The sequence below is a fragment of the Falco biarmicus genome, chromosome 2, assembly GCF_023638135.1.
Source record: "Falco biarmicus isolate bFalBia1 chromosome 2, bFalBia1.pri, whole genome shotgun sequence".
Lineage (NCBI taxonomy): Eukaryota > Metazoa > Chordata > Aves > Falconiformes > Falconidae > Falco > Falco biarmicus.
Genome location: NC_079289.1, coordinates 78,383,646 through 78,407,642, shown reverse-complemented (window position 1 = coordinate 78,407,642; position 23,997 = coordinate 78,383,646). Strand labels below are relative to the sequence as shown.

At 45.4% G+C, this 23,997-nt stretch overlaps 1 protein-coding gene across 2 annotated transcripts in view; it reads right to left on the bottom strand.

Moving 5' to 3' along the window:
• Positions 1–20,191: 20,191 nt before the first annotated feature.
• SH3BGR (SH3 domain binding glutamate rich protein) overlaps positions 20,192–23,997 on the bottom strand; it is a 29,079-nt gene continuing 25,273 nt past the window's right edge. Inside the window, exons 6-7 of one of the 2 annotated variants that reach the window (XM_056328794.1) lie at positions 22,500–22,607; positions 20,192–20,627 (exon numbers count right to left, since the gene is read on the bottom strand). In XM_056328794.1, coding sequence (XP_056184769.1) covers positions 22,542–22,607 — 66 coding nt within the window. In that variant the 3' untranslated portion in view covers positions 20,192–20,627; positions 22,500–22,541. The other variant, XM_056328793.1, reaches the window with a different exon arrangement.

Sequence of the window (23,997 nt, the reverse complement as noted above, 5' to 3'; positions counted from 1 at the left end):
TTGCTTCAGAGAGGACTGCTCTAAAAAGCAGAGGGGGGGGGTGGGGTGGGTGCCTTTTCAGGTTTTTTAAAGGCAAAAAAACCCCAAAGCTGGGTAGCTTTAGTTTCTTCTAAAGAGGAAGCATTAGCTAAGGCACCTAGAATGCCTGTGCCTCCCTCTGTATGCATGACTATCTCTTTTGTGCTCTGAGTTCCTAAAAAAACCTTTCCTTTAGTTTTGGGAAACTGCTAACGCTTTCTTTGTCATGGTCTGACCTACAAAGGCCACGAGACTCTGGACACACAAAAGCTTCTGCAAGCAAATTTCCTGCCCTCTACCTGAACACAGGACATTTTCCCATGGAAAATGGGAAACCAAGGGTGACCTGGGGCTCACACCTCTGTCCACACAGCTGCTGCACATCACATCCCTCACCGGCTGTCTTCAGGGCAGTCCAGCCAAGGAGCTTACTGAAACAGGAGTATGTTACCATTTCATGCAAAACCTGTTTCCACTCTCTTCAGCCATGCCAGGGAAGGGTTACTGCTCCTAGTTTGCTCTGTTGAGTTTTAGCAGTTTGCATCTTCACAGCTCTTAGCCTGCCCAGCTGTCTTTAAAGCCAGGGAGACTTGAGGGTGTTGGGTCTCTAGCAGGACTGCACACTGGAAGGCACACATTGCACTTGGAGATTACACAGGCTAATGTCTGGAGGGGCACAAGACAAAGTAAAATAAACTCTGAAATATCTAGCCTTTGTGCTGAGGAAAAAAAAAAAAAACACCCAAGCAAAATCTAATTCTCTGTACCCCTGATTTAGGATTGCGCTTGCTGTGTAAATCCACCCCTACACCAGCAAAGCATTTAAGCAGAGTAACGTAAACATATGCCTATATTTCATTTAGCAGTAAATTTAAGTCATCATGTGTCTACATGAAGTTAGGCCTCAAAGAGTGAGTCAGGTCCTAAATCAGTGTTGTAATTGAACTAAAATAGCCTAAGCCTTCTCTAAATGCACATAGCTTTAACCTGTCACATCAAATGAAAATTACATACTTAAACTATAATCTTCCTGTTCCCTTAGTCATCAAAAGAGGCTAGATCAAATTAAAAAAAAAAAAGACAGTGTCGATGCTGCTCAGCCGGCTGAGGAGGAGGTGGGGCTCATGGACCGGGACATTCAGCTTGAACCAAGGGGTATTTCTGCCTTCCAAACCAGAGTCGCCCCCAAACTCACCTCCCCCAGCACCCCCATCCATGTCACTCCTTTCTCCTTCAAGCAGGAAACTGGCAGCTTGAAACACCGACTGCGCTGGTGTCTCTATATTGTCATCTCCCCTGACAAGTAACGTTGGTTGGAGATGACCTCGCTAAGTGACAGTTAGTATTTTCACACAGGAGCTCGTTCAAGCATAAGGCAGGCAGAGATAAGATCAGACAGCAAACACCCATCAAAAGATGCCATTGTTTGGTTTGGGTTTAGGTTTGCTGGGTTTAGTTTTGTAGCACTATGAAAAATGTGAATAAGAGCTCTGTCCTTGGGTTTTTCTGAATGCATGTGCTGCTAAGACAGCTGTGGGGGAAGGCAGAGCAGCACTTGCAGCTGAAGAGGGTAAGTAAGGGATTTACAGGCTGCATACTTGGTGTAGGTATGGGATGTTTCAACAGCTTTATTACCTGACTGTATTGGAAGTTTCAAGGCTATTCGCTTTAATACAAAATTAAATCTAATTTTCGTACAGAAGGTTTCAAGGTTTTTCTACAGTGAACCTACACAGATTTATTTCAGTCAGGAGGAGGACTTTTGTTGAAATGAAAGCATCATCCCTTCAATGGGCACAGTTTACGCTATAAAGACATTAATAGCAGTGCAGATTAATCTGAGGAAAATTGTTACCAATAAAACCTACTCGTATAGTAGCAAAATGGTTTCTACCCTCAGATTTACAGTATTATAATTTTACTGATGCAAAACTGTATCTTTGGCAGACAGTGCAAGCTCTGTTGGTAAGCTAGGCACATCAGACACCCCACCACACATGAAGCTTTATCTATATAACAGCACCCCTGCTAGGGGGAAGGTGGGAATAGTGATTGCTTCATTATATCAAAATATGCAAAGTTCTACAATAACTTGTGCAAACAAGGCTCAAATACCTCTCAGCAACAGCAGCTAACAAAATAAGGGGGTACCATTCCCCACAGATGACTCCTGTACTGGCCAATGCTCCTGGGGCTGTTTCTTGCCCTACATAAATCCCTTGGAGCACAGAAGGTTCCTCCTGCTGACCCGCACCCACCCCGTGTCCTGTGTTTCCTTCTTACCTTACCCTATCCACACCTCTGTCGTGCTTAAATGAATCAGCAGGTGGGGTTTTAAGCTGTCTGTAGGTAAACATGAATACTTTTTTGATCTAGATATGCTTGTCTAACCACTGCCTAAAGAGCAAAGAAAGCTGAATTTGCCTGTCTTAATGTCTCATTTCCAATTACTTCCACAGCGCATTGATGGGTACAGCTCCTCCTGGGTGCAGTCATGTGTGGTGGCACATGCAGAGGGTTGGGACAGGGACAGGCATGGGGTCAGGGAGGGAGGAGACTGCTTCCTCTCTTGTCAGGACTGGGTTCAGCGCTACAGCAGCAATGGCACTAGCAGTCCATTGCACACCATGCAAAACAAAAAATATGGAGTGAATTTTAAAGGAAGTTTACAGAAAGCAATGCTCCCATTCAAAAAACGCAAGCACATTGTTAATACGACTCTTAAGTGTGATACTCGTTCAGTTGCTTCGTATTCTTCTTCACAGCAGACTGCACCTGGCTGGTGAACCTCACTTGCAGGACACTACATCCCAACAGGAAGCCATTTATTAAAATGCTGGAAACCAAACAGTCATGAAAAAAACTCTTTGACAAATAGTTTCCCATAAGAACTTCACGTGGAGGGAAAAATCTTAAGCTGCCCATAGCCATTCACATCGTAACGTTGCATACAAGAATAAAGCTAATCAGTAGAAGGACAGGAAAAAGTCAGTTAATGGAACTGCTTAAATGCACCAATCAGGCATAAAAGCTCATTTAATTGATCTTCACAAAGGATATGCTGTTCTTAATATTAGTTTTGCTTATGCATGCCTAATACCTCCTTCTACCCTGTATTTGTAAGAAGGCATGCTAGTCATGCATGAATAAAATTTTATTGAGAGGCAAGTGTTCTGATTTTCTTTAATGTACATTGCTCACATTTATTTTGCAAGCTAAGCCAAACTCTCACAGTCTGATTATTTCTATATGGGACTAGGAATAGGACTTGCAAACTGTGAAGAAGAACTTCAGTGAGTCCGGGAGTGTCTCCACTTCCTGCTGAAGCTGTGAATTTATTCCTTAACCAATTACAGCAACACTCTGTGCAAGACCTGAGATGATTCAATTGTGACTTTTCATTTCATCCTGTATAAAACCTTCAGTCTAGCCTCAGCCTTTTGCCATTCCACTCATTATTATTTCCAGTGCTAATCGCTAGTGGAGCCTGGAGCAATCGATCTGCTGAGACATGCCGATGTTGCACGTTACAGCATGGTCTCCTAAGGATGGGAGCAGAAACATGCTCATAGCCACAAGCTCCTGCTTTGTGTCTTCCTTGAGCCGTTGACACTGCGGGTTGGGTGGGCGCTGGCTGTGCCAGGTGGAGGACAGAGCTGGTAAGACTCGGCAGCCGCAGTCATAGCTGGCACCCGTGGGAAGCCAGACAGCCATGCCTGGGTTAGGGACACCCCTCCGCCACATGTGTTTTGTCGGGGGGGACACCGACCCACAGGCGTCAGGGCCAGCAGGCTGCCAGCTCCAGCTGGTACCCGTCCCCTGGCTGGCACATGCCCGCAGGCACCACCAGGCAGCTCTCGCCTGCGTTCTTGGGGGTGGCTGGACAGCAGTCTTTCAGAAAGAAACCCCAGCTTGATGTAGGGCCTGTGACCAACACAAAAGTCTTTTGCTTTTACTGATAAGCTGCCTGAATAGCTAACCATCCAAACTGTAGGGGTGTGTACCTTATCTCTTGCCATGCTTTTGTTGGCTGAGGTTTGCCTCCTGCCCAGGGGAGTTGCCTCATCCCTCTGTCAGCAGACACAGACTGCCATCGAGCTGCCAAAAATTTCTCTCCAGCTATTTTAACCTGTGAGCAGGTGAAGACAAGGACCTCGTGCCTTCTGTGTCGGTGCAGCACTCAGGGCTGCCTGACACCGACCACGGTGCGGGGCCTTTGCGCACTGGAGGTTTCCTTGCTGCCACCGCCAGGACTCATGAGCTGTAACCTCCATTAATGCAGTGCTGCATTTACCTCCCAGGCTCTTTCCAGCTTGCCCAGGTTTCTTCCTGAAGACACTGAAGCCATCTCACTGCTGAAAGCACGAGGGAAAGCCTGGCTCCGCAGGATGCCCAGCCCTCCGCAGATGGGCCCGGGGCTGCCGGCCACGGCCCTGTGGGGTTTCACCACTGGTTGTCCTCATCCCCGCCGGCCTCACTGCTGGCCAGGGCTCAAAGGTTTGGCCTACAAAGTGACCTACATAGAGCAGCCAGCTCGCTCCTCAGTCCCCCCCTTGCTAGGCTGAGCGATCTGAGCTGATTAATATCCCCAGTTTGCCAGGCTGCTTTCCAACATCTGGGTCCTGTTAACTCTTCCCATCACTTCCATGTCCGTCCTTGAGCATAAGGCCAGTCAGCGTCCGACAGAGTACCCTGAACAAAAGGGTATCACCAGTGCCCTCAAGTCCTACTAGACATTCCCACACCCCTCCTGGTACAGAATCTGGAGGTAGGGCTTTGAGCCGTTTAGGCTTTGAGACATGTGACTTGTTTAAATAAATAGTGCAGGTTATAAAACACTGGAGCCATCAGAAAGGTGCAGCACAGCCTCCCTGTCACCACCTGTGGAGTTCTGGATCTCTCCTAGAAGGGGCCTTCAGCACATCTCCATAGGGAGAAGTCTGGAGAGGCAGGGACTGGACATGACCACCGTGCCTGCCCCCGAAACCAGAAACCCCCTGAGCCCCCCAGAAATGCCCTGTCACGCAGCAGGCGCTGAGCACTGCCTTACGACAGTGATGGTAATCAAATCACATGCTCCAGGGCTTTGGCCCGCAGGAATAAGGAAAGCAGGGGGGTTTGGCCATTGCCCACTGCGTAATTAACTGGAAGGACGTAGAAGCTTTTCATTTATTTGTGTCTCTTTGCCTTGTCCCCCATTTTGAAGAAAAAGGAAAAAAAAAAAAAAGAAAAAGAAAAAACACAGTTGGGTGCAGGACCCTGAGCCACAACGGCTGCAAAGCCATGAAGCGTGTGTCCTGCTCGTATGCCCTCATTTCCCTTCAGGAATGGGTTTCTGCCCCCAAACCCAACGGCTTGACCTGGAGACAGGGAATGGATAGGGTGGACACAAAGGGTTTGTTTTCATCCTGCACCAGGGATTATGGCTCAGCCACCTGTCTCCTGGCCCCATCCTCAGCAGTCCCATCCTGACCCTCTTGTTATTCTCCTCTTGCATGAGAAACCAAACGACAGGTTGCAGGGCACGTCCACTCTGCAGGAAAATGCAGAGCCTCACAGAAAGGCACAGACACGGGCTGGATGCCTAACATCAATCTTTCTTCTTCTCTCTTCCTGGCACTGTGTTTTTTTCTACCTATCAGTGCTGATGCAGTTGTGAAAAGCCCAGGAGATGGGCAGGAGCCACCATGGAGCTGTGCAGGTCAGGGGGATGGAGCCTGGCTGCTGAGATGGTGGTTGTAGGGTCAGCGTGGGGCAGCCAGTGCCTAGGAGCCCTCGCTGGATGAAGAACATCTGGAGCCTCCCCACAGGGACATGCTACGGAGGAGGCGAGCCAGGGCAGAGTTCACATCTCCTTGCCTCCTGAAGGAAGGGCACCACCCAGACAAGGATGTGATCCTTGGGAAATAATGATTGAAAACCAGGTTTAATATAACTCCCACTCCTTCCCTTCCAGCCTTATCTGCCTGCAAATGTTTTCTCAGCGCTGACTGAATGCCGTTATCTTGTACACAGCTTGAGATGAAGGTTTTGATGGAGCTTGATTGGAGTGCCAGAAAACTGTTCACTCAGTTATGGCTCTGACAAATGGATCCCTCTGAGCTTCTGAGTTTAATGTGGTTTTTTTTCTGATTTATTATTATTCATTTATTATCAGCATCTGGGATGGTGAGAGAGCAAAAGCTAAGGAGAAGGTATCCAAATAGCATATTTTTTTATCTGGTTCAAAACAAGGCCTGTCAATAGGAAAGTTTCAGGTCATTTGGGTTAAAACCAAGGAAATCAAATCTTCCAAATTTAAAAACCAAAGCAGTGTATTCTCCTTTTCTTGTCTTTTCTCTGCATTTTAAAGAAACACCAGTATTTCTCAGAAGGAAAATAGTTTCCCAAACACTTCCAGCACATTTCTACAAAAGCTTGCAGGATGCTTTTCCCCAAAGTATCACCAAAGGAGAGATCCAGAGCCACCTACCCAAATCTGCCAGCAAGTGCTCAGCCCAGGGGCCACCTCCACATGGCCAATGAAGAGCAGGGCAAGGGATGACAATGTGACGCCCTGCGTGGCAGCACGTGCCTGCAGCAGGGCTGCACCAGCCTCATCAGGACTCGGGCTGGCAGACACACGGTTGCGAGCAATGGGAGGTCCATCTGGCAAACACAGCCCTCAGAGGCAGCCTGGAAAGTGAGATCAGCATATCTGTGGTGGTTTGACCCTGGCTGGATGCCAGGTGCCCACCAAAGCTGCTCTGTCACTCCCCTTCTCTACTGGACAGGGAAGAGAAAATACAATGAAAGGCTTGTGGGTCATGATAAGAACAGGGAGATCACTCAGCAATTATTGTCACAGGCAAAACAGACTTGACTTGGGGAAATTTAAATTAATTTATTACCAAACAAATTAGAAAAACACCTTCCCCCCAGCCTTCCCTTTTTCCCAGCCTTAAGTTCTCTCTGTCCTCTTTCCAAGCAGTGCAGGGGAGTGGGGAACGGGGGGCTACAGTTCTTCACATGTCATTTCTGATGCTCCTTCCTTCTCACCCTCTTCACCTGTTCCAGCATGGGGCCCCTTCCACAGGTGACAGTTCTTCATGAACTTCTCCAGTGTGAGTCCTTCCCACCGGCTGCAGTTCTTCACAAACTGCTGCTGCGTGGGTCCTCTGTGGGGTCACAGGTCCTGCCAGCAATCCTGCTCCAACATGGGCTTCCCAGGAGTCACAGCCCAGCCTCCTTCAGGCATCTACCTGCTCCAGCGTGGGGTCCTCCACGGGCTGCAGGTGGCTATCTGCTCCACCATTAACCTCCATGGGCTGAGTGGCACAGCCTGCCTCACCATGGGCTTCACCACAGGCTGCTGGGGAATCTCTGGTTAATGCCTGGACCACCTTCTCCCCATCCTTCTTCACTGACCTTGGTGTTGCAGAGTTGTTTCTCTCACGTATTCTCACTCCTCTCTCTTCCCAGCACAATTATTTCCTCCCCCACCCCCCACCCCACCCCCCCCAGTATGCTATCAGAGGTGCTACTCTGATAGCATTAAGTTAATCGTTGCTGATTAACTCAATTTTGGCCAGTGGCAGGTCCATCTAGGAGCCAGCTGGCATTAGCTCCATCGGACATGAGGGAAGCTTCTGGCATCTTCTCACAAAAGCCACCTCAGTAGCCCCCCCATTACAACCGTGCCGTGCAAACCCATTATGTTATCTCATGGGCAGTGGCCCGCTCTACTCTGCACATGCCCTGCGGAGCCCTGTACAGAGCCAGCAAAGGCATAAATCTTGTTAGACAACCTTAAAGTTCACGGATACATCAGGTGCACTGTTAAACACTTGTCCTGGTGGATAAAGCACACCTTAGCATACGGCTTTGACTCAAGCCAGGGGGTTGCTCATTGCCCTTATGATGGACGGCCTGATTTCACCAGCCTACACGAGACTGCACCTGCCAACAGAACTGCACCAACGCAACAGAAATGAAAACCAAACCCAGTTTAAGTCTTCAGACTTTTCACCTGTTTTTGAGTTGGTGCTGAAGACAACAAAGCTGCATCGTTGCAAGTGTATCATGGTTGATACAGGCTGTGGCACTAGCCCATACCCATGATTTTTGAAGCAGCATTTGGGGCACTATGACGCCAGCAGGAATTTTTCCTGGAGCAGAAGGCTCTGAACGCAGCTGCTAAGCTGATGTTGGGCATGGCATTGGTATAAAACAGGTCATAAGAGAAATCTGATGCAATATTACCTTCAAAGAGATTGAAAATTCAAAAAGTTCCCCTAAAAGCTCAACAGAAATGAAATAATTTCTTACATCATTCCTCTTTGAAATATTTTCACTTAGTTTCACAATTAATTCCAAGAAGTGAAACATATTTTTCACAAAAGAATAAAAGGCCATTCAATGAACATTTATTTCTTTAAAAACCTGGAACTGATATACAATGCATTGCCATGTCAGCATCTGAAATAAGGTGTTAACTGGTTTACTTTTTTTGTTTTCCAGAGGAACCTTGTTCCTCAACGCAGTCATCCATCCGCCTGACTCCAACCCTGCTCTACTACACTACTTTCTGTTACCTAAGAGTATTATTTGCAGTGATTTATTAAATTGAGCAAAGCCACTGGTTCCGTAAATATTTATCAATGTATTTTAAATATGTACACTTTAAAAATTGTAAAGGTTTTTTTCCATGTTGGGTTTCTGGGTGATTTTTTTTCAGCTGAATGACAGTGAATATTGGTAGCTGGAAGTCCATCTTCCCCATGATTTCCCCAGTATCTAATTCACACTTGACATCTCCCATATGGACAGCTTCCAACTTTTTTTCTTTGTTGCTTGAGGGCTTGTCCAGCACATGAGGTGGGGACCTCATGGATGAGGACCCAGCCTGCCAGAGCAGGGGGTGTGATTCTCTACTCCCAGCCTGTGGGAGGCAGCTGCCCCAGGACCACTGGGAGCTGCAATGCTGAAGTCCCCCATGCCAACGGGTGCCCTCGGTCTGTCCTTTACCTGCCACTAAAACAGTCCTTTCTCTGAAGTCATGTCTGGCTGAAGTGGGGATCTTATTTTTGTATGCCAGGCTGGTGCTCGCAGCACTCACCTTTGATATGGGGCACTCTGAGTGTGTTTAAGAGTCACTAATTTATGTAAATAGCTGGTGGGACAGGGTGCAGACCCTGCTGAAATGCCAAAGTAAAAAGCCCCGATTTTTGACCTGTGTCCCCTCAGCAGCTGCGGCTGGGCTCTGCCTGATGGCAGCCACGGAGCCTGGCTCTCTCCACAGCCAGGATTGTCACGAGTTGTGTGTTCAGCTTTAGCCCTCTTCCACTCTGCCCCATGAAAGATGAGCTTGAAGATGTGGACATCATGGCAGTGTACACAGTGTCCAGTTGAGTATTTACATACTTACTTCTGATTGCTCATTTGCCAAGTGACTTTCTATGAATGGCATTTTTTCATCATAAAAAAGATATTTTTTTAAAAAAATGCAGATATTTTCAATTTGCTCTGCTTATTAGCATTTTATCTTATCTCTAGTTGATATTCCCCCACTCAACCCTCTTTATTCCGAGAGAAGGAAACCATGATCTGCCCTGGATCAGGGTGTGTCGTGCGTACCCAGACATGCGGGTGTCAGCATCCCCACAAGCTCCTCTTTTGCATGAGCCAGGCCAGGAAAACTGGCTGCCCACAAGTTCAAAATTTATTAACCTTTCACACAGTGCAGTAAAACACAGATAAGCAATAAATGTACTTGTCCTTGTTTTCTCTTGTCCATTAAATCGACTTGCTGCTTTTGGGGATTCAAGAAATGGAAATGTAATTAAGAAAGGAAAAATAATTTCTCTCTGGAAGCAGCCATCATGCTAACCACTGCAAAACATATCTCATAGCATTTTACTAAGCAAATAAATATTGTCTGGTTGGCTCAGCCTGCAGCTCCATAAAGCACTGCTCTGCCCAAGGAGGGCGCTTGCCTTCGCATAGCCGCTATGCACAAAGACCCCTTCTGCTGGCATTATTTATTATATTATTATTATTATTATTATTATTATTATTATTATTATTATTATTTAGAAGTTTCAGCATAATCAGGAATGTCAAACTCACGTTTTCCCCTTCTGGTCCCTGGAATCACAAACGTGCCAACCCTAACATTGCCACCAGCCTCCTTCCTGGCACCCAGTTGAGCATGGAAAAGCCGTGGTTGGGCAGGTGACCCCAGACTTCAGCCGTGGGGTACCCACAGCAGCCTCACTGCCTCTGCACCCCAGGGTCTGTGCAGTCATCAACAGAAATTAAAAACAAATAAAATGCTACAAAAACGTATGGCAGAATAGCAGTGCATGATGAATGCCTGATACAAATGTGTACATCTGAATCATCAGTATTGGGCTTCAAATATTAAACCATCAAATGTTTAAGCAACTGGAGACTGCAGTATCTCTAGCTCAGTTAACGTAAGGTTTCCACTTAAAGCATCAAACTGTGAGGCCTGAAATTTCATCCTCCCCCAAATTTCTTAGTACATAGAGTTGTACTTCTTGTGCTCCTGGAGGTAATCGTGAAGCCATGCTACTCATTAATATAGAAAGAGACACCTACGGTGGGGAAAAAAAAAAAAAAAAAAAAAAAAGCTGATGCACTTTCTTAGATGTCTAAGAAGATTTTTAATGACTGAACATTTCAAAAATAGATAGCTCAGCAGCTTTAAATAGGTACATACTGCACTTTTCTGCTATATTTCAAACATTAACACATACCCTCTGCAATGTACTTGGTACACAGCACATTAATATGAAGTGACTTTTTAGGACCATCCACCACCTTCCATCCCACGCTGCAAGTCAGCTGTTTCACCATCTGTGCCTACCCTATATGAAACAATAACCACCCATCTACTTTCTTATTTCCCTTGTCCTCCTGAAAATTCCGCTTGTTAAGCAGCAAGCTTTCATAGCATCGTGGTCAGCCACAAAATCAAGGCAGACCAGAGCAAGGGCTCAGGGCAGCCCCAGCGAGTTATGGGACCGGGGTACAGCAACAGGCACCAGGCCAACAACCTCAGAGATAATTTATCTCTAAATAATAGTACCATGACAAATACTGATCAGTAGCACTGAAACGACAGCAAACCCAGTAATTCACCAATGCTGGGCTAAACTTTGACTCCAGAAGTGCAAAGGCTTATGTGGAGGTGGCAGGCAGGCAGTGGTCAGGCAGCAGGGCAGGGCAGTGCGTCTGGACAGGTGGCTCGGAGCAGCCAGCGGGCTCAGGGAATCCCAAATTCCCCATGGAATGGTCCTCTTCCACTGCTGAGCTGCAGAAGTGCCATGAGGCTGCGTTTGGCAGCTCTCACATCCCAGCTCTGCTCCCCCCACTGTCCTGATTGCTCAGGGCCCCCGAAATACCCGACAAGGCAAAACCCACCCCACACCGTGGTTGGGGTTAGAAGCTCCCTTTTTGGCAGCATCCTGCCACAGAGCGTGTCTCTGGGCCCCTGCACACAAAGGAAAGAGAGGAAACAGCTCCTTTTAACAAAACTTCAGGCAAAATTTGAGGAGGTCGTTGAGCTTAGTTTTTGTGAAACATTTTTTTAATCATACTTCTTTAGAGGAAATGACTCGTGCAGAAAATATCCTTCTGCCTCACGGAAAAGAATTGCTGGAGCCATTATTTTTGCCCAAAAGGCAGCTGGTGGATTTGTTTCTGTAAGCGAGCCACATCACCGAAAGACAAAAGCCTCCCCTTGCTCCCTTGGGTGCATCACTTGCAGACAATTTCTTCTGCCAGGCTCTTGCCCTCCAGTGCCCTGCCATCTTGGATCACAACCTAACTGGCGCACCACTGGGGTGGAGTTTTTAGTATGTCAACACGTACAGCATCTTATTGAACTTTTATCTTTACTAGTCTCCCTGAGGTTAGAGAGAGTTTACTGGGTGGCACACAGTTCACAAGTGATTTTCCATCAGCCCAGCATGAGGCATTAGCAATTGACCACTGTCAATGGCAGCATCTGATGAGAACTTGGTGGGAGCAACCCTCCCCTGCCACCTTCAAGGTCAGGCAGTGTCACATGAAAGCAAGTGGTCACGAGCCCCCTGGCCCCATCCTGCAGAAGCTATGTGCTTGGCAAAGGCTCAGCCAAACCTAAGGGACAAGTCAGTGTTCACGAGTGAAGCCATCTGTCTGGTGAGCCATCCCTTAATGCTGTGTGGCACCGATATTGCCAAGGCTGCTTCCCTCCATGTGCACCTCTGCAACAATGCCAGCATGTGCACCAGCAACAGCTGGCTTCCTTCCCATTACAGCCCACGACCCCTCAGTGGGTAAAATACAGAAAAAGAAGCATAAAATCTTGGTTTAAAGAAGGTATGGTTGACTTCTTGCTAGTGAGCAGAAGACGGCTTTACACTCACAGAGATACTCACTGTTTTGGTGCAGGAGCCTGACAAAGGGACATGGCAGCTATTACCCCTGGAGTTGCCACTGCTCCTTCTGGGGCATGACCTGCTGCCCAGGTGCCACCCCCCTGCATGATGGCACCAAGAGAGGATGAAGCACTTGCTGAGTTCCTGCAGGTGGCTTCACATCTAATTTGGAAATGAAAAATACAACCTGACAAGCCACCCTTTAGAAATCTCTGACCTTCATCTACGGCATGTCGATAAGCCGTGTTGCCAGCTTTTGGGACTCAGATGCACCCCACGAGTGACTGTTGGGTGGGCCTGTCTGTAACCCAAAGAGACTTCATCACCTCCCAGGGGATTACCTCAACGAACATTTCTGAGTCCCACCTGCTGACGCCAAGGAGGATCAAGTGTCTGCCAGGCTCTCGTGATGTTTGGATAGTAGCAGACGAGTTCAACATGCACCCTTAAGACACCGTGCACCAAAATACCTGTGTTTTTAGCATGAGTCACTTGGGAGAAGATGTTGATGCTGACATTATGAATAGTAACAGTCAGGCAAAGATCACTACAGGTTAAAAATGTACTGCTAAGAACAGGAGTGCAGAATACTTTGCTAAGGACATACGACACTGGTTGAATTCACTCTCTTCAGCTATCTCTAATATACTACAGGCAGCAGATTTCCACCAGTGAATCCCTGGTTGCTAACAGCAGCCAGTTTCTCAAGGGAAGTTCCCAGCTTCCTTGCAAAGTCTTAGCTGTGTCACCTCAGGGAAAATCCACGCAGCAGTGTGAAGGGGACCCGCCATTCCCTGGATCACCAGCTGCCCCCTCTCTTCAGGTGAGAGACATTTCCAGATCCTGGAAAAATCCCTGGTGAGATCCTGTTCCTCAGAGTGCTGGGCAGCCTGTCCTGTACATTCAGTATATGCTGTCATACTGTCTCCTTGCTTTATTTTTCTTACAGTTCCTTGTGACATGTGATGTATGATGTGCACTGTGCATCTGCTGAAGAGACAGTATTTCCCCTTACTGTGGAGCAAGTTTCTTCTCCAGCTTTATGTTTTCTCTATTGCTGAATACAAAAAAAAAAAGAAAAAATGACAAAAAATGGAAATTTCAATATCCACCATTTTGGGGAATTCCAAATTTGGAAATTTTGCTGGACTACAGCAACCAAGGTCTTGCCGGGTCTTCTCATAAATTGAACAGTGCAAAATCTCAATATCTAGAATAGCTTTTCCCTGATCTCTTGATGTGTGTTTGTCCTTTTTGACCAGGGGTTCAAACATTGCACAGTATCTTCCCCAAAGAAGGTGCCACTGCAGTGCTTTGTGACATTACTTAGTATTCCCTTCACTTCTGAAAATAGCTCCTTAGTGTATCTGCTCATCACATTTCTCTTTCCCACCGCTGCATCACGTTACAGCTCCCTGTGGCTTGGAGATGAACCTGTGCACAGAAGCTTTTCTCCTCCTGTGCCAATCGTAGGAGGACAGGCTCCCAGCTTGTAGCAGAAATTCTTATTTGTCCCCAAAGCACACGATGCTGGTACTCCATACCACCAAACTTTATCTCACTTGTGTACTTCAGGGTCTTTGGCTTCTCTCTGGGCCACCGTCCCAGTCTCCTCTGCACTGGCAATGTTCCCCAGCTCCTTGCCAGTGCCAGACTTCATCATAAACATGGTCCCCAGGACCCATTCTTGGAGGTCTTCACTACCTTGGGCACTACCTGCCAGCCCACGGGCAACTGCCCTGACCTTCCTTCTCCACTGCCTTCTCCTCTTCCAGTGCTGGGCATCAGGCAGAGGTGTCCTCACCACCTCCAGCAACAGCTGGGTGACACGTCACCCACCCCACCACAGCTGGCACAGCTGGGTGACACCCTGGTCCATATTTCAGCCACCTGGGCCCCCGAGGTCCTGCCAGAACTGATTCCTCTGGCTCCTGCATGGGGCCACACTGGCGGCTGCCCTGAAACCAGCCTGAGCCTGGTCAGAAGTTGAATATAATTTTCTTGTATTGTTTCTAGCTTTCATCAAAACCTGATTAGGAGCACATGGACGCCAGCACCAGACCCATTTAAGTTGGACGTAGCCAATATTAATGCACATACCACATAATTAAAATCCAGTAATGCTATAATCCTTACGGAAAAGTACTGGAGCACACGGAAAGACAAAACTCCTCTAACACACTGTGCTCCATCACTGACTGCTGGGAATTGCTCACGTGCAATGACCAGAAGATGCTTCCTAGCCCAAAGGGGATTTTTGCCCCCATTTTATTTCTCACTTTTCTGGCTTTTCCTTCTCCTCATCCCAGGCCAAGTAAGAAACATCACTGAGTTAGTGCCAAGCTTTCACACCTGAGATGTTGCTGCCAAGTTAGCTGTAAGGGCTGGAACAGCACCCCCTTTTTGGGAGCCCAGAAGGACCCACCAGCAGCCCAGCCCTTTCCAGCTGCCACCCCACAGCCCCACATGCAGTCCTGCCACCTGCTACTCGCTGTGCCCAGCACATCACGTGGGGTTGCCTCTGTGGGGATTATCATCTCCCCAGCCAGAGGGATGTTAGGAGAGGGTGCATCTGCTTTATTATTTCTTTGAAGGCTATTGTGGAGGCAATTAGCTTTTTTTAAAATTAAAGTAGTAAAATAAAAGTAAAGAAAAATCCCCATGGTGCGGGGGAAGGGAAATACAGGCTGGGCAGCAAGAAAGAAGACAGCTCGTGTGCTTTGTGCTTCCTGGCAAGCCCTGGGACTGCTAACTTTATCAGGGTAATATGATTTTAAAGGCTAAAGCCAGCAACAGCAGGCTTCAACATTGCTTATCATGCTGCTCTGGCTCTGTGCTCACCAGCAGCCTCCACTCTGAGCCACCAGGAGCTGATGGGTGCTGGGGGGCAGATTTTGTCACACACTTGCACACAAATGCTCCTCTGGTACAGTAAGCCACTATTACTATATAAACTCTCTTCTAGTCTTACTGCACAAATGTAAAGCTTGAAGGTCAAAAAAAAAAAAGAAGTCCCCAGAAAGCTGGAAATTGGAACGGACAGAAAGCAAGCATCCAGCCAGGATCCCATCCTTCAAGTCAGCAGAGCAGGAACTGCCGTGCTTTGCTGCCAGCTCCACAGCCATCGCCCCGTGCGAGCAGTCAGCTGGGAGTCGCGTGCTCTGGCTTTGACAGTGACCCTCACCCCTGCCTTTGTGCGCTCCTGGCTCTGCCGCCCCAGCATCTATCTTGAAATCATCTGCGCTCACCAGGGCTCCTCTGTCACAACGACCCCTCCAAGGCAGCTTTTGCAGGACAGGCAGCATGTGATTGCAGCAGGAGACATTAAGTCCTCCCAGCCCAAAAAGCAGAATGGGCTTCGAGCACCCAGCTTGGGTCATCATCAAATCAGCTTAAGCTACCATGAGTTGATGTCCAGAGCTGTTTGCAGCAGTGACAGGATAGTTTTTATTCTAACTCTGAAAGCAGCATGCTTACCAGCTGCCAGTACGCAGTGTCCGCGTGGGAGTAAGGCTTCCTCTGACAGGACCAAGGAGGCTGACACTCCCCAGGGGTTCCCTTCTTCTCTGCCAAGATGGGGACAGCACAACTGGGGGGTGTGTGGGAGTCACTCTGGCTCATCAGCTGGACACTGTGCTCGTGACTTAGGAGAGGGGAAGGGATGCACAGCAGCATGCATCTGCAGGGCTTCTGCACAGCTCTGCGTCAGCATGAGGTGGGTTGACAATGGGCCTGCCTTCCCAGGCAAGGTTTCCTCTTGGTCCTTGATCTGCCAAGCCCCACTTGCGTGCTATGCAGTCAAAATAAAAAATAAAAGTTCTAGATGCTTGCATTGCTTTCTGCCTCCAGGTTTCCTTTTCAAGGAAGGAATTCCTAAAGGATTACACTGCTGAAAAAGTAGAGATGACTAAAGGCTTTTTTCTGTACTGATCAGCAAAATCACAGCTAGCTGTTAGGAGGGCACCCTGTGTGACATCCTTTTCTACATACATAAAGTAGCTTCTGCAATTTTAGTAATATGTTCTAAACTTTCTCAGTGCAGTAGGAAACCCAAATAAGTTCTGTCCTGCCTGAAAATATATTGCTTAGTTAATGTGTCAGTCATACAAACCTGACTTTGATCAATTATAAACATTTACATATTTTGGAGGACAGCTTGTGACATAGGGGTGTGTCGATACATGCTTGTTAAGTTATGAGAGAATGGAGACACCAACACAGCTGGTATTTTCTAAGAGGAATCCCCAAAGAGCCTTTTTGCAGGTGCAGTTCTGATCTAGGCCAGTGAGCAACAAAGAGGGAAAAGCGACCATTTTTTTCAGCCATTTCTTCTGTAGGCTGCTGAATAGTAGTTACTTAAGAAAGTAGCGAATATATAATGTAATGTAGAAGGTCATTCTGATAGCTGTCAGATATCAAGATGATGGAAAAAAAGTAGACATTAACATTTTTAAGGTGAAATGGACAACTCAGAGGCAAATAACCTTAGCAAAGGAAGAAGATGCTGCTATACTTTCATCTTTCAATCAGTGCCTTGATACTTTGATTTTATTCCCATAAATTATCTACAAGTATTTTCTCACTTTCATAGGGAAAGTAAGGGGCAAGGAAGTTAGCTGAATAGTCTGTGGTTAAAACACATTTTGGACAAACTGGTATCAAAGTTCCTCTACTGCTTTTATGTCTGGAGGTATTTAAGATATCTAGACATGGCACTTAGGGACATGGTTTGGTGGTGGACTTGGCAGTGTTAGGTTTACAGTTGAACTTGATGATCTTAAGGGTCTTTTCCAACCTAAATGATTCAAAAAATGTGACAGAAAGTCATCACCACATGCAAAACCATGGTTGGCATGTTCTGAAGCAGGGGAATACACAGCAGGTAGTCCACATCTAATCTGGACTCTAGTGCCCTTGATTTGTGATATTAAGCATGACATCCCACTTCTGCGCCTTACTTTCCCATAAGCAAAATGGAGACAGGAACTCACTGAGCCTCAGCTGAAAATTGTTTCCTCTGCTTTATGCATGGCAATGACTTTGCAGCTGAAGGGACAGCAAACATTCTTCAAGATATTTGACATCAAATCACAAACTTGCAATCTGCTTTCTGAAAAAATTATCTTGAATTTTCAGCTTCCCAGATCGTCAAGCATATTTTCCAGCCTTCTGAAGTTGTCAAAGTACGCAGATAGTCTTATCTGCTTTAACACTGACATTCTCACAGTAAACGGAAGACTATTAGCAAGTCTTATTATCTGGAAGGCATGTGAACAGATGTGGTGGCTGGAAAGGTGACCAAAACACTGACTGGGGGTTAGTGCTGTACCGGCAAAACTACTGAAGAGTTTAATTTCTCTCCAATGAATTACCCTTGGAATTTTCTTGGGAGAAAAACTTTCACACAATTTATTGACTCAGAAGTGCTCTCATGCAAGAGACAGCATGGCCCAGGTTGCCTTCTGGACCTGTTATTCAAAACCCTTTATGACTAGCAACAGACTGAAGATCCTAGTATTTATTTTCCTGGAAAACAAACCATTGACTAGCCCTGTCTACTTAGTTGCTTTGCAATGATACTTGTAGTCACTTGTTTTACACTTCAGCAGCCTGTTAAACTTGACAATCAATCATTTTAAGGTGCAGACAGCCACCATCCTATGACATATATGGATCTGTAGGAAGCATAGCTTGAAGTCTTTCTAATTTTAGCTAGTTTCAGTATACTAGAAGTTTCTAGCATCAATCACCCAAGGAAAATACTTTACACACCAAAGTGTCACAAAAAGCAGCATGCTGTTTTGTGTTTAACTGGAATGCGCTGGAATGATTTTGCATCCACAGTTCTCTGAAGCAAGTGAAACACTGTGTACCAGGCACGCCCTGTTAACCAACTGCAGTTGCTTTCTCCCAGTAAAATATAAATTATATAGAAATGAAGGCAGTATGTTTTCAAATGCATTTAATTCAATAGCTCACATCTTTGTAATACTGATTTTCATTCAGCTGTAGTTAGAAAAGATTTGATTCTTTGCCTAGTTGCACTAAATTACTGCAGAAAGTATTAAGCTTATGTAAGTAGAATTAACATTACGGCTAAAATCACCGAGCAGCAGTCAGCTTTCAGTTTATTCTTTGCATACTCACAACCTCCTTTTTGTCTGGCAGAAAAGATGATCAGAACACGCCAAAGAACATTACCCCAAGGAAGGCACCAAAGAGCTGTGCTGTGAGTACGACCATCCGCTACCCTGTTTGCTCTTTCACTACACACTGAGCATAACCTCAGCCACCAGCTGAAGACCAGGGCAGTGCGTCACTCCTGTATGGGAGGCTTAGCATTCCTCACATTCCCTGACAGGCTTTCCAGATTATACCCTCTTGAGAAGATGGTTGCCATATTTCTGCCTTAACAAGTAATACCTGAATATGCAAAGAGTCGCGGTTTTGTTCCAAGCTCAAAGCCTGTGGCCCTGCCTGACGTACTGGGTATGCTCAGGCTCTTACTTCTGCACATCAGTGGGGGGAAGAATGAAGCCCATGGTGCATCAGCTGTGTGAAGCTCAGGCAGCCCAGGATATGTCAAGGCTGCCGCGAACACACTGGCTGTTGCACAACATGTGCTCACTGCATTGGATTTACCGCATTTCCAGAGTGATTAACAGTTCTGTTTTCTTTTCGTCTACCATACTTCCCAAAGTCCAGCCTTTTGCTCAAAACTGCTGCAGCAATGACTGCCACCCCAGTTCAGCTGCCAGCAAGATGGGGAACGTCTTCCCCAAGAAGAGTAATCACACACAGGTACGTAGGAAATGGTCATATCAGTGGCTGACCTAACCTAGTACTCAGTCTTTGACAGTGGCAGTGGGCAATGATATTTAGGGACAGCAAGTCCTCTGTATTTAATTTCTTCTGCCCCCAGCATCCACAATTCATTGGATCAGGGATATTGGTGGACACATCCCGGGCTGTAGCATCCTTACAAGCCTTCTGTTCCTGACACTGCCCAATACCTTCTTGGGCCTGTTGACATGGTCAGTCTCCATAACATCCTTGTGACAACAAACCCCAGGAAGTTCCTGGGCCACCTTATAAAAAAGTACTCTCTTTCATCTCTTTTAAGCCGTTCTACGAATTTCATTGTGTATGGTAACTGTGTATACCAATTTTCATTACAGTATCGCAAGATTTCTTGACTTAACAGTTTTGCATTTATCTTATTCACTGCCTTTATGAGTTTTGTAAATGCCTTGGCTTCCTCTCCGAATTGAAGAGTCTTTTCAGTCTCCTCATGGAGCAGCTGTTTCATCCTCTCTAATTGTTGGTTTCTTTGCATCTCTTCTTACACCACTACATCTTCCCTAAGATGCAGAGACCAGACTGCTCAAAGTGCCCAAGATGTCAGCTCAGCAAGGCTTTATATGGCAGCAGAGTCATGCTGTCCTCTTGACAGTGCCCAGCATTTTCCAGGATCTTGGCTACTGCTGCATGTTGAGCTGATGATTTTGGCGAGCTTTAAGTGAGGACTCCAAGGTCCTTCCCTCAGCTGGAACTGACAGCTCCGAGCCCAGCATCACCTACAAGTGTAAAAGCAGTGCAGACAGGGAGCACTGCTTCCCCATCCATGCCCTCCCAACAGCTGCAATTTCAGGTTATCCTGAACAAAAAAATGTACCCACTCAGGACATTCAGGAAACCCTCACAAATTTTTCATCCACTTTATTTGTTCAGTCATTGTTCAAGCAGTCACAGTATAGGAGATCGCAGCTTGAAAAGCCAGCCTCTTCTTGATCAACTAAACATAAACGTGTGCTTCCTTTGGAGATTGTTTTGTCTATGAAGCTATGGACTACTTTGGCAATAAGCATTTCTCATCCCCTCCCTTCCTCTATAAGCAGATTTTAGAAATCCCATAAAAAGTAATCATACAAGGGACTGAAATCCAAGCTCCTTCCTCACCAGTGAACTTCTAACCAAGAGTTACAGCCTGAACATGGATTAATTTTCTCTGCCTCTCTGGCCCAGCAAACATGAATGTATCCATGAAGATTGACGAGGCTTCAGCAGGAGGGACTGGAACATGCCTTTCCTTCAGTGAAGACTGTATCCTTGTGGTTGGGGTCTTACACACACCAGAAACTTCAGGAGAAACATAAGGCAAGGTGAAGGATTTTGCATAACCTACAACCATAATGATGGAGAAAAGATTTACAGATCTTAGCACAGCTTGCTAGGATTAAATTAATGGTTTTGCAGACAAAGAACAGGTAGGACAGAAAATGCATTTATTTAAACTGCTGTACAATGGAAATCCCAATCCTTTTCAAAAGCCAGCTGAGGGAGAAGTGATCCACACAGTTTGTATACAGGAAGCTTCTTTGAAGTTTTCAGTGCCGAAATTCTTTTTCTCTGAATAAGGAATAAGTCACTTGTGTGAGTGCAGTTATCTGCTGAGTGGCAGCAATGTGTTTGGCAGTGTATAAACATGGAGAAATACATGGTTCCTGCCCCAAGGAGCTTACAAGCTGAAACATGACATGGACAATTTTATCGCAACATATCAACTGAAATATCATCAGTCAAAATAAGAAGACTCATTTTAACAAGCAATCAGAATACCAAATATATATATATATATATATGTATAAAGGCCACAGGTAGGACAGGGTGGCATCTTTGTTCTGTTATGTATTTATATGTTCATAAGTCTACAGGCATGAAAAGCAGTGATGTTTGCTCGAGAGAGTGATTTTATTTTATTTGGCAGTGCTGCTCCAGCTTGTGCTTCCTGAACAAAAATAAGGAAAATTAGATTAGTGTTTAGCACTCCCTCTGTGATCTGAACACTGGACAACGCTGGGATGAATTAATTCCCATGCAACAGGAACATGCAAGAGGAACCCAGATTTGGGAGAGGTAGTATGAACAAAATGATGCATTGTCTGTCCTGTTGAGGTGGGTCTCCACATCAGCATATGGCTGGTTAAACCTGTAGCAACTACCTCAGAGACAGAGTTAGCTTGGAATCTTGCTAGTTCTAGAAAGAGTATCACATTCTGTGTCTGCAACAGGGAGGCAGTCCCACCATGCAAGGGAAAATCTGCTGGAAATCCCAACTTTCCTGTAGGTTAACATTTTTCCCTAGTAAGTGATTGTCTGATCTTTATTTCTGTGAAGAGGAGAAGTGACAGTAATAGGAAGAAGAAAACCTGAAAATTAAATTTGAAACCATATGCTGGCAAAACCTGAGCAATGATGAATGCTTGTACATTTATACAGGTAAAAATTCTGCCTGCCAGATGCTTCTTGTTTTGGGGTTTTAAAGTCACATTTGGCCCAGTTTCTAAGGCAATCAGAACAGTTTTATAGTGTGTCATATTTCTGGTCAGGCTCCTCTCCCTTCCCCAGTAATTTTTTTTTTTTTTTTTAACATTTCAACTAAATTTGAGAGAGGGCTTCATTTGAGACATGAAGCTCCTAAAAGTTTCAGTGGAATCAGTAGCTGAGTAAGAGGCGAGTGGGATGAATTACTATCCCAAATGAAAGAGAAGCTGCAATGAGTTTAACAGTTAAATGTACTTTTGGCCCATCAGTTGGGCACTTTGTGCATATATACTGACCACCCAAGCAGTGCACACCTAGCATGCTGCTCTTGGTATGGCTTATACTTAGGGGACACAGCAGAGAGCTAGGGGATACCACAGGAAGATGCTAAAGAATATGCCCAAAGTGGACGTCAGAAGCCTGGCAGGGAGGTGAAGGTTGTAAAACCAGTGGGGAATGGATTGAAGGGCCTGCAGAATGTGATGGATATTAGGGATCACAGAGACAGCTGTGTGGGAAAGTCAGATTCACTTGTGCCACAGAAATGGGGAAAACTAACAGACTCATTAAGAGCAATTGTTTTGACTAACCGTTATGTGTGAAATGCATAATGTTTTGGTACATTTTTTCCATTCTTGTAATTGAATATAACAAAAATATGTACAAAATTTTCAGGTTTATGTTACTCTAAGAACATTTAGAAACTGTGCTGGATATCTTAATATTTACCTGAACGCCTGTTCAAGAAAGAATGTGTCATAGTGAAGCGTACTAAGACTCTTCTTGCTCCTCTACCTCTTCCTTTTCTTCTCCCTCTTCCTGCTTTTCTTCTTCTTCCTTTTTTATAGAAAATAGTTGTAGTTATCATGCAGGAATTGAAGGAAAAATAACTAGTCTTGAAATGCAGAGCTGTGCTTTTGCAACTGTTCTATTTCTAGTAAATGCAATATTATTTGAGCTTAAAAAATAGAACAAAGAAGTAACGTATAGAGTTTTTCACTTTAACATGCCAGGGCTCTAGCTTTGTGGAGTTAATAGGCAAGTGCTGGAACATAAGAACCCTCTTCTTAGAGACGCTAGAGCACAGTATAGGGTTAAGCTGTAAACAGATGTTCAAGATCAAAATGAGAATATGAAATATATGTAAATATGACAAAATGTTTAGTATTTTTATTTATATGCTTTCTTGGAGAAGTAAACAAGCCAAGATTTATGGCACAGGAACTAGACTTGTTTCTGTTTCAAAAGTTCTTTTATATAGGAGAAATGGCACAATTTAAAGGCAATAGCCCTTTGCTTCAGTTAGCCAAATTAATGGCTATCTGAAAGCTAGCATTTATGTGACACAGACAAAAGACAATAAATACAGATCATTAAGAGACAGTAAACGAGGTTTTAAAATGTAGTCTTGCTCTGAAAAACAACTGAAAATTGCACTACAGGCTTCTCTGCTCCTTCTTTTCCAGCAAACTCTTGTTCAAAGGCACTCCTGTGTGTACAAACAAGCTTTATCTCAAATTTTATACATCACATACTACCTAGACTACAAAAATTATAGAAAATCCTTCCTTTCAACCAATCAAAGAATATATAATTATTTTTCAGTCAGGACTGCAGGTAGTAGGTCTGCAGGCAGGCCTTAGGTTTTCCTCTCAGACACATAATGTCTGTGTGAGTGACATCTTAGTCACTGAAGTAAAATCCCATTTAAACATGCTTAGGAATGGATCTGTTGTAAGCAGATTCCTGGTTTAAATGGTTGTTTTGCAGGGAAAACCATTGCACTAAGGGATCATCCCTGCAAAACCAGAAATGTAATACCACCATCTGCACAGGTCAGCTGGATTAGAAGTTTTCAAGCCAAAGCAATATTGCCTCTTTCAGCATCTTACCCAGGAAAGGTGCCTTTCATTAGCACTCTTTGAAACAGGGCCAGGCAAGCCCACAGACAAGCAACATCTCTTGGATATTAACAACCTCAGTTCAAAATTCAAGTCAATTACCTTTTACAGAAAAAAAAAAAGGGTATTTTTATTGCTTGAAGCATGAGCTAGTGGTGCTAGGGTGCATTAACCAACCTTAAAGACCCTTGCCAGCCTCACCAGGAGCCCCCATGCTTTGCCCATGGTCCCAGGACCTCCGTTTCAGCTTCCAGGTCCACAATGCATAACTCTTTACAGCGGGCATGTGTTTACATACACATGTATATATGCATGTATTGCAGTTT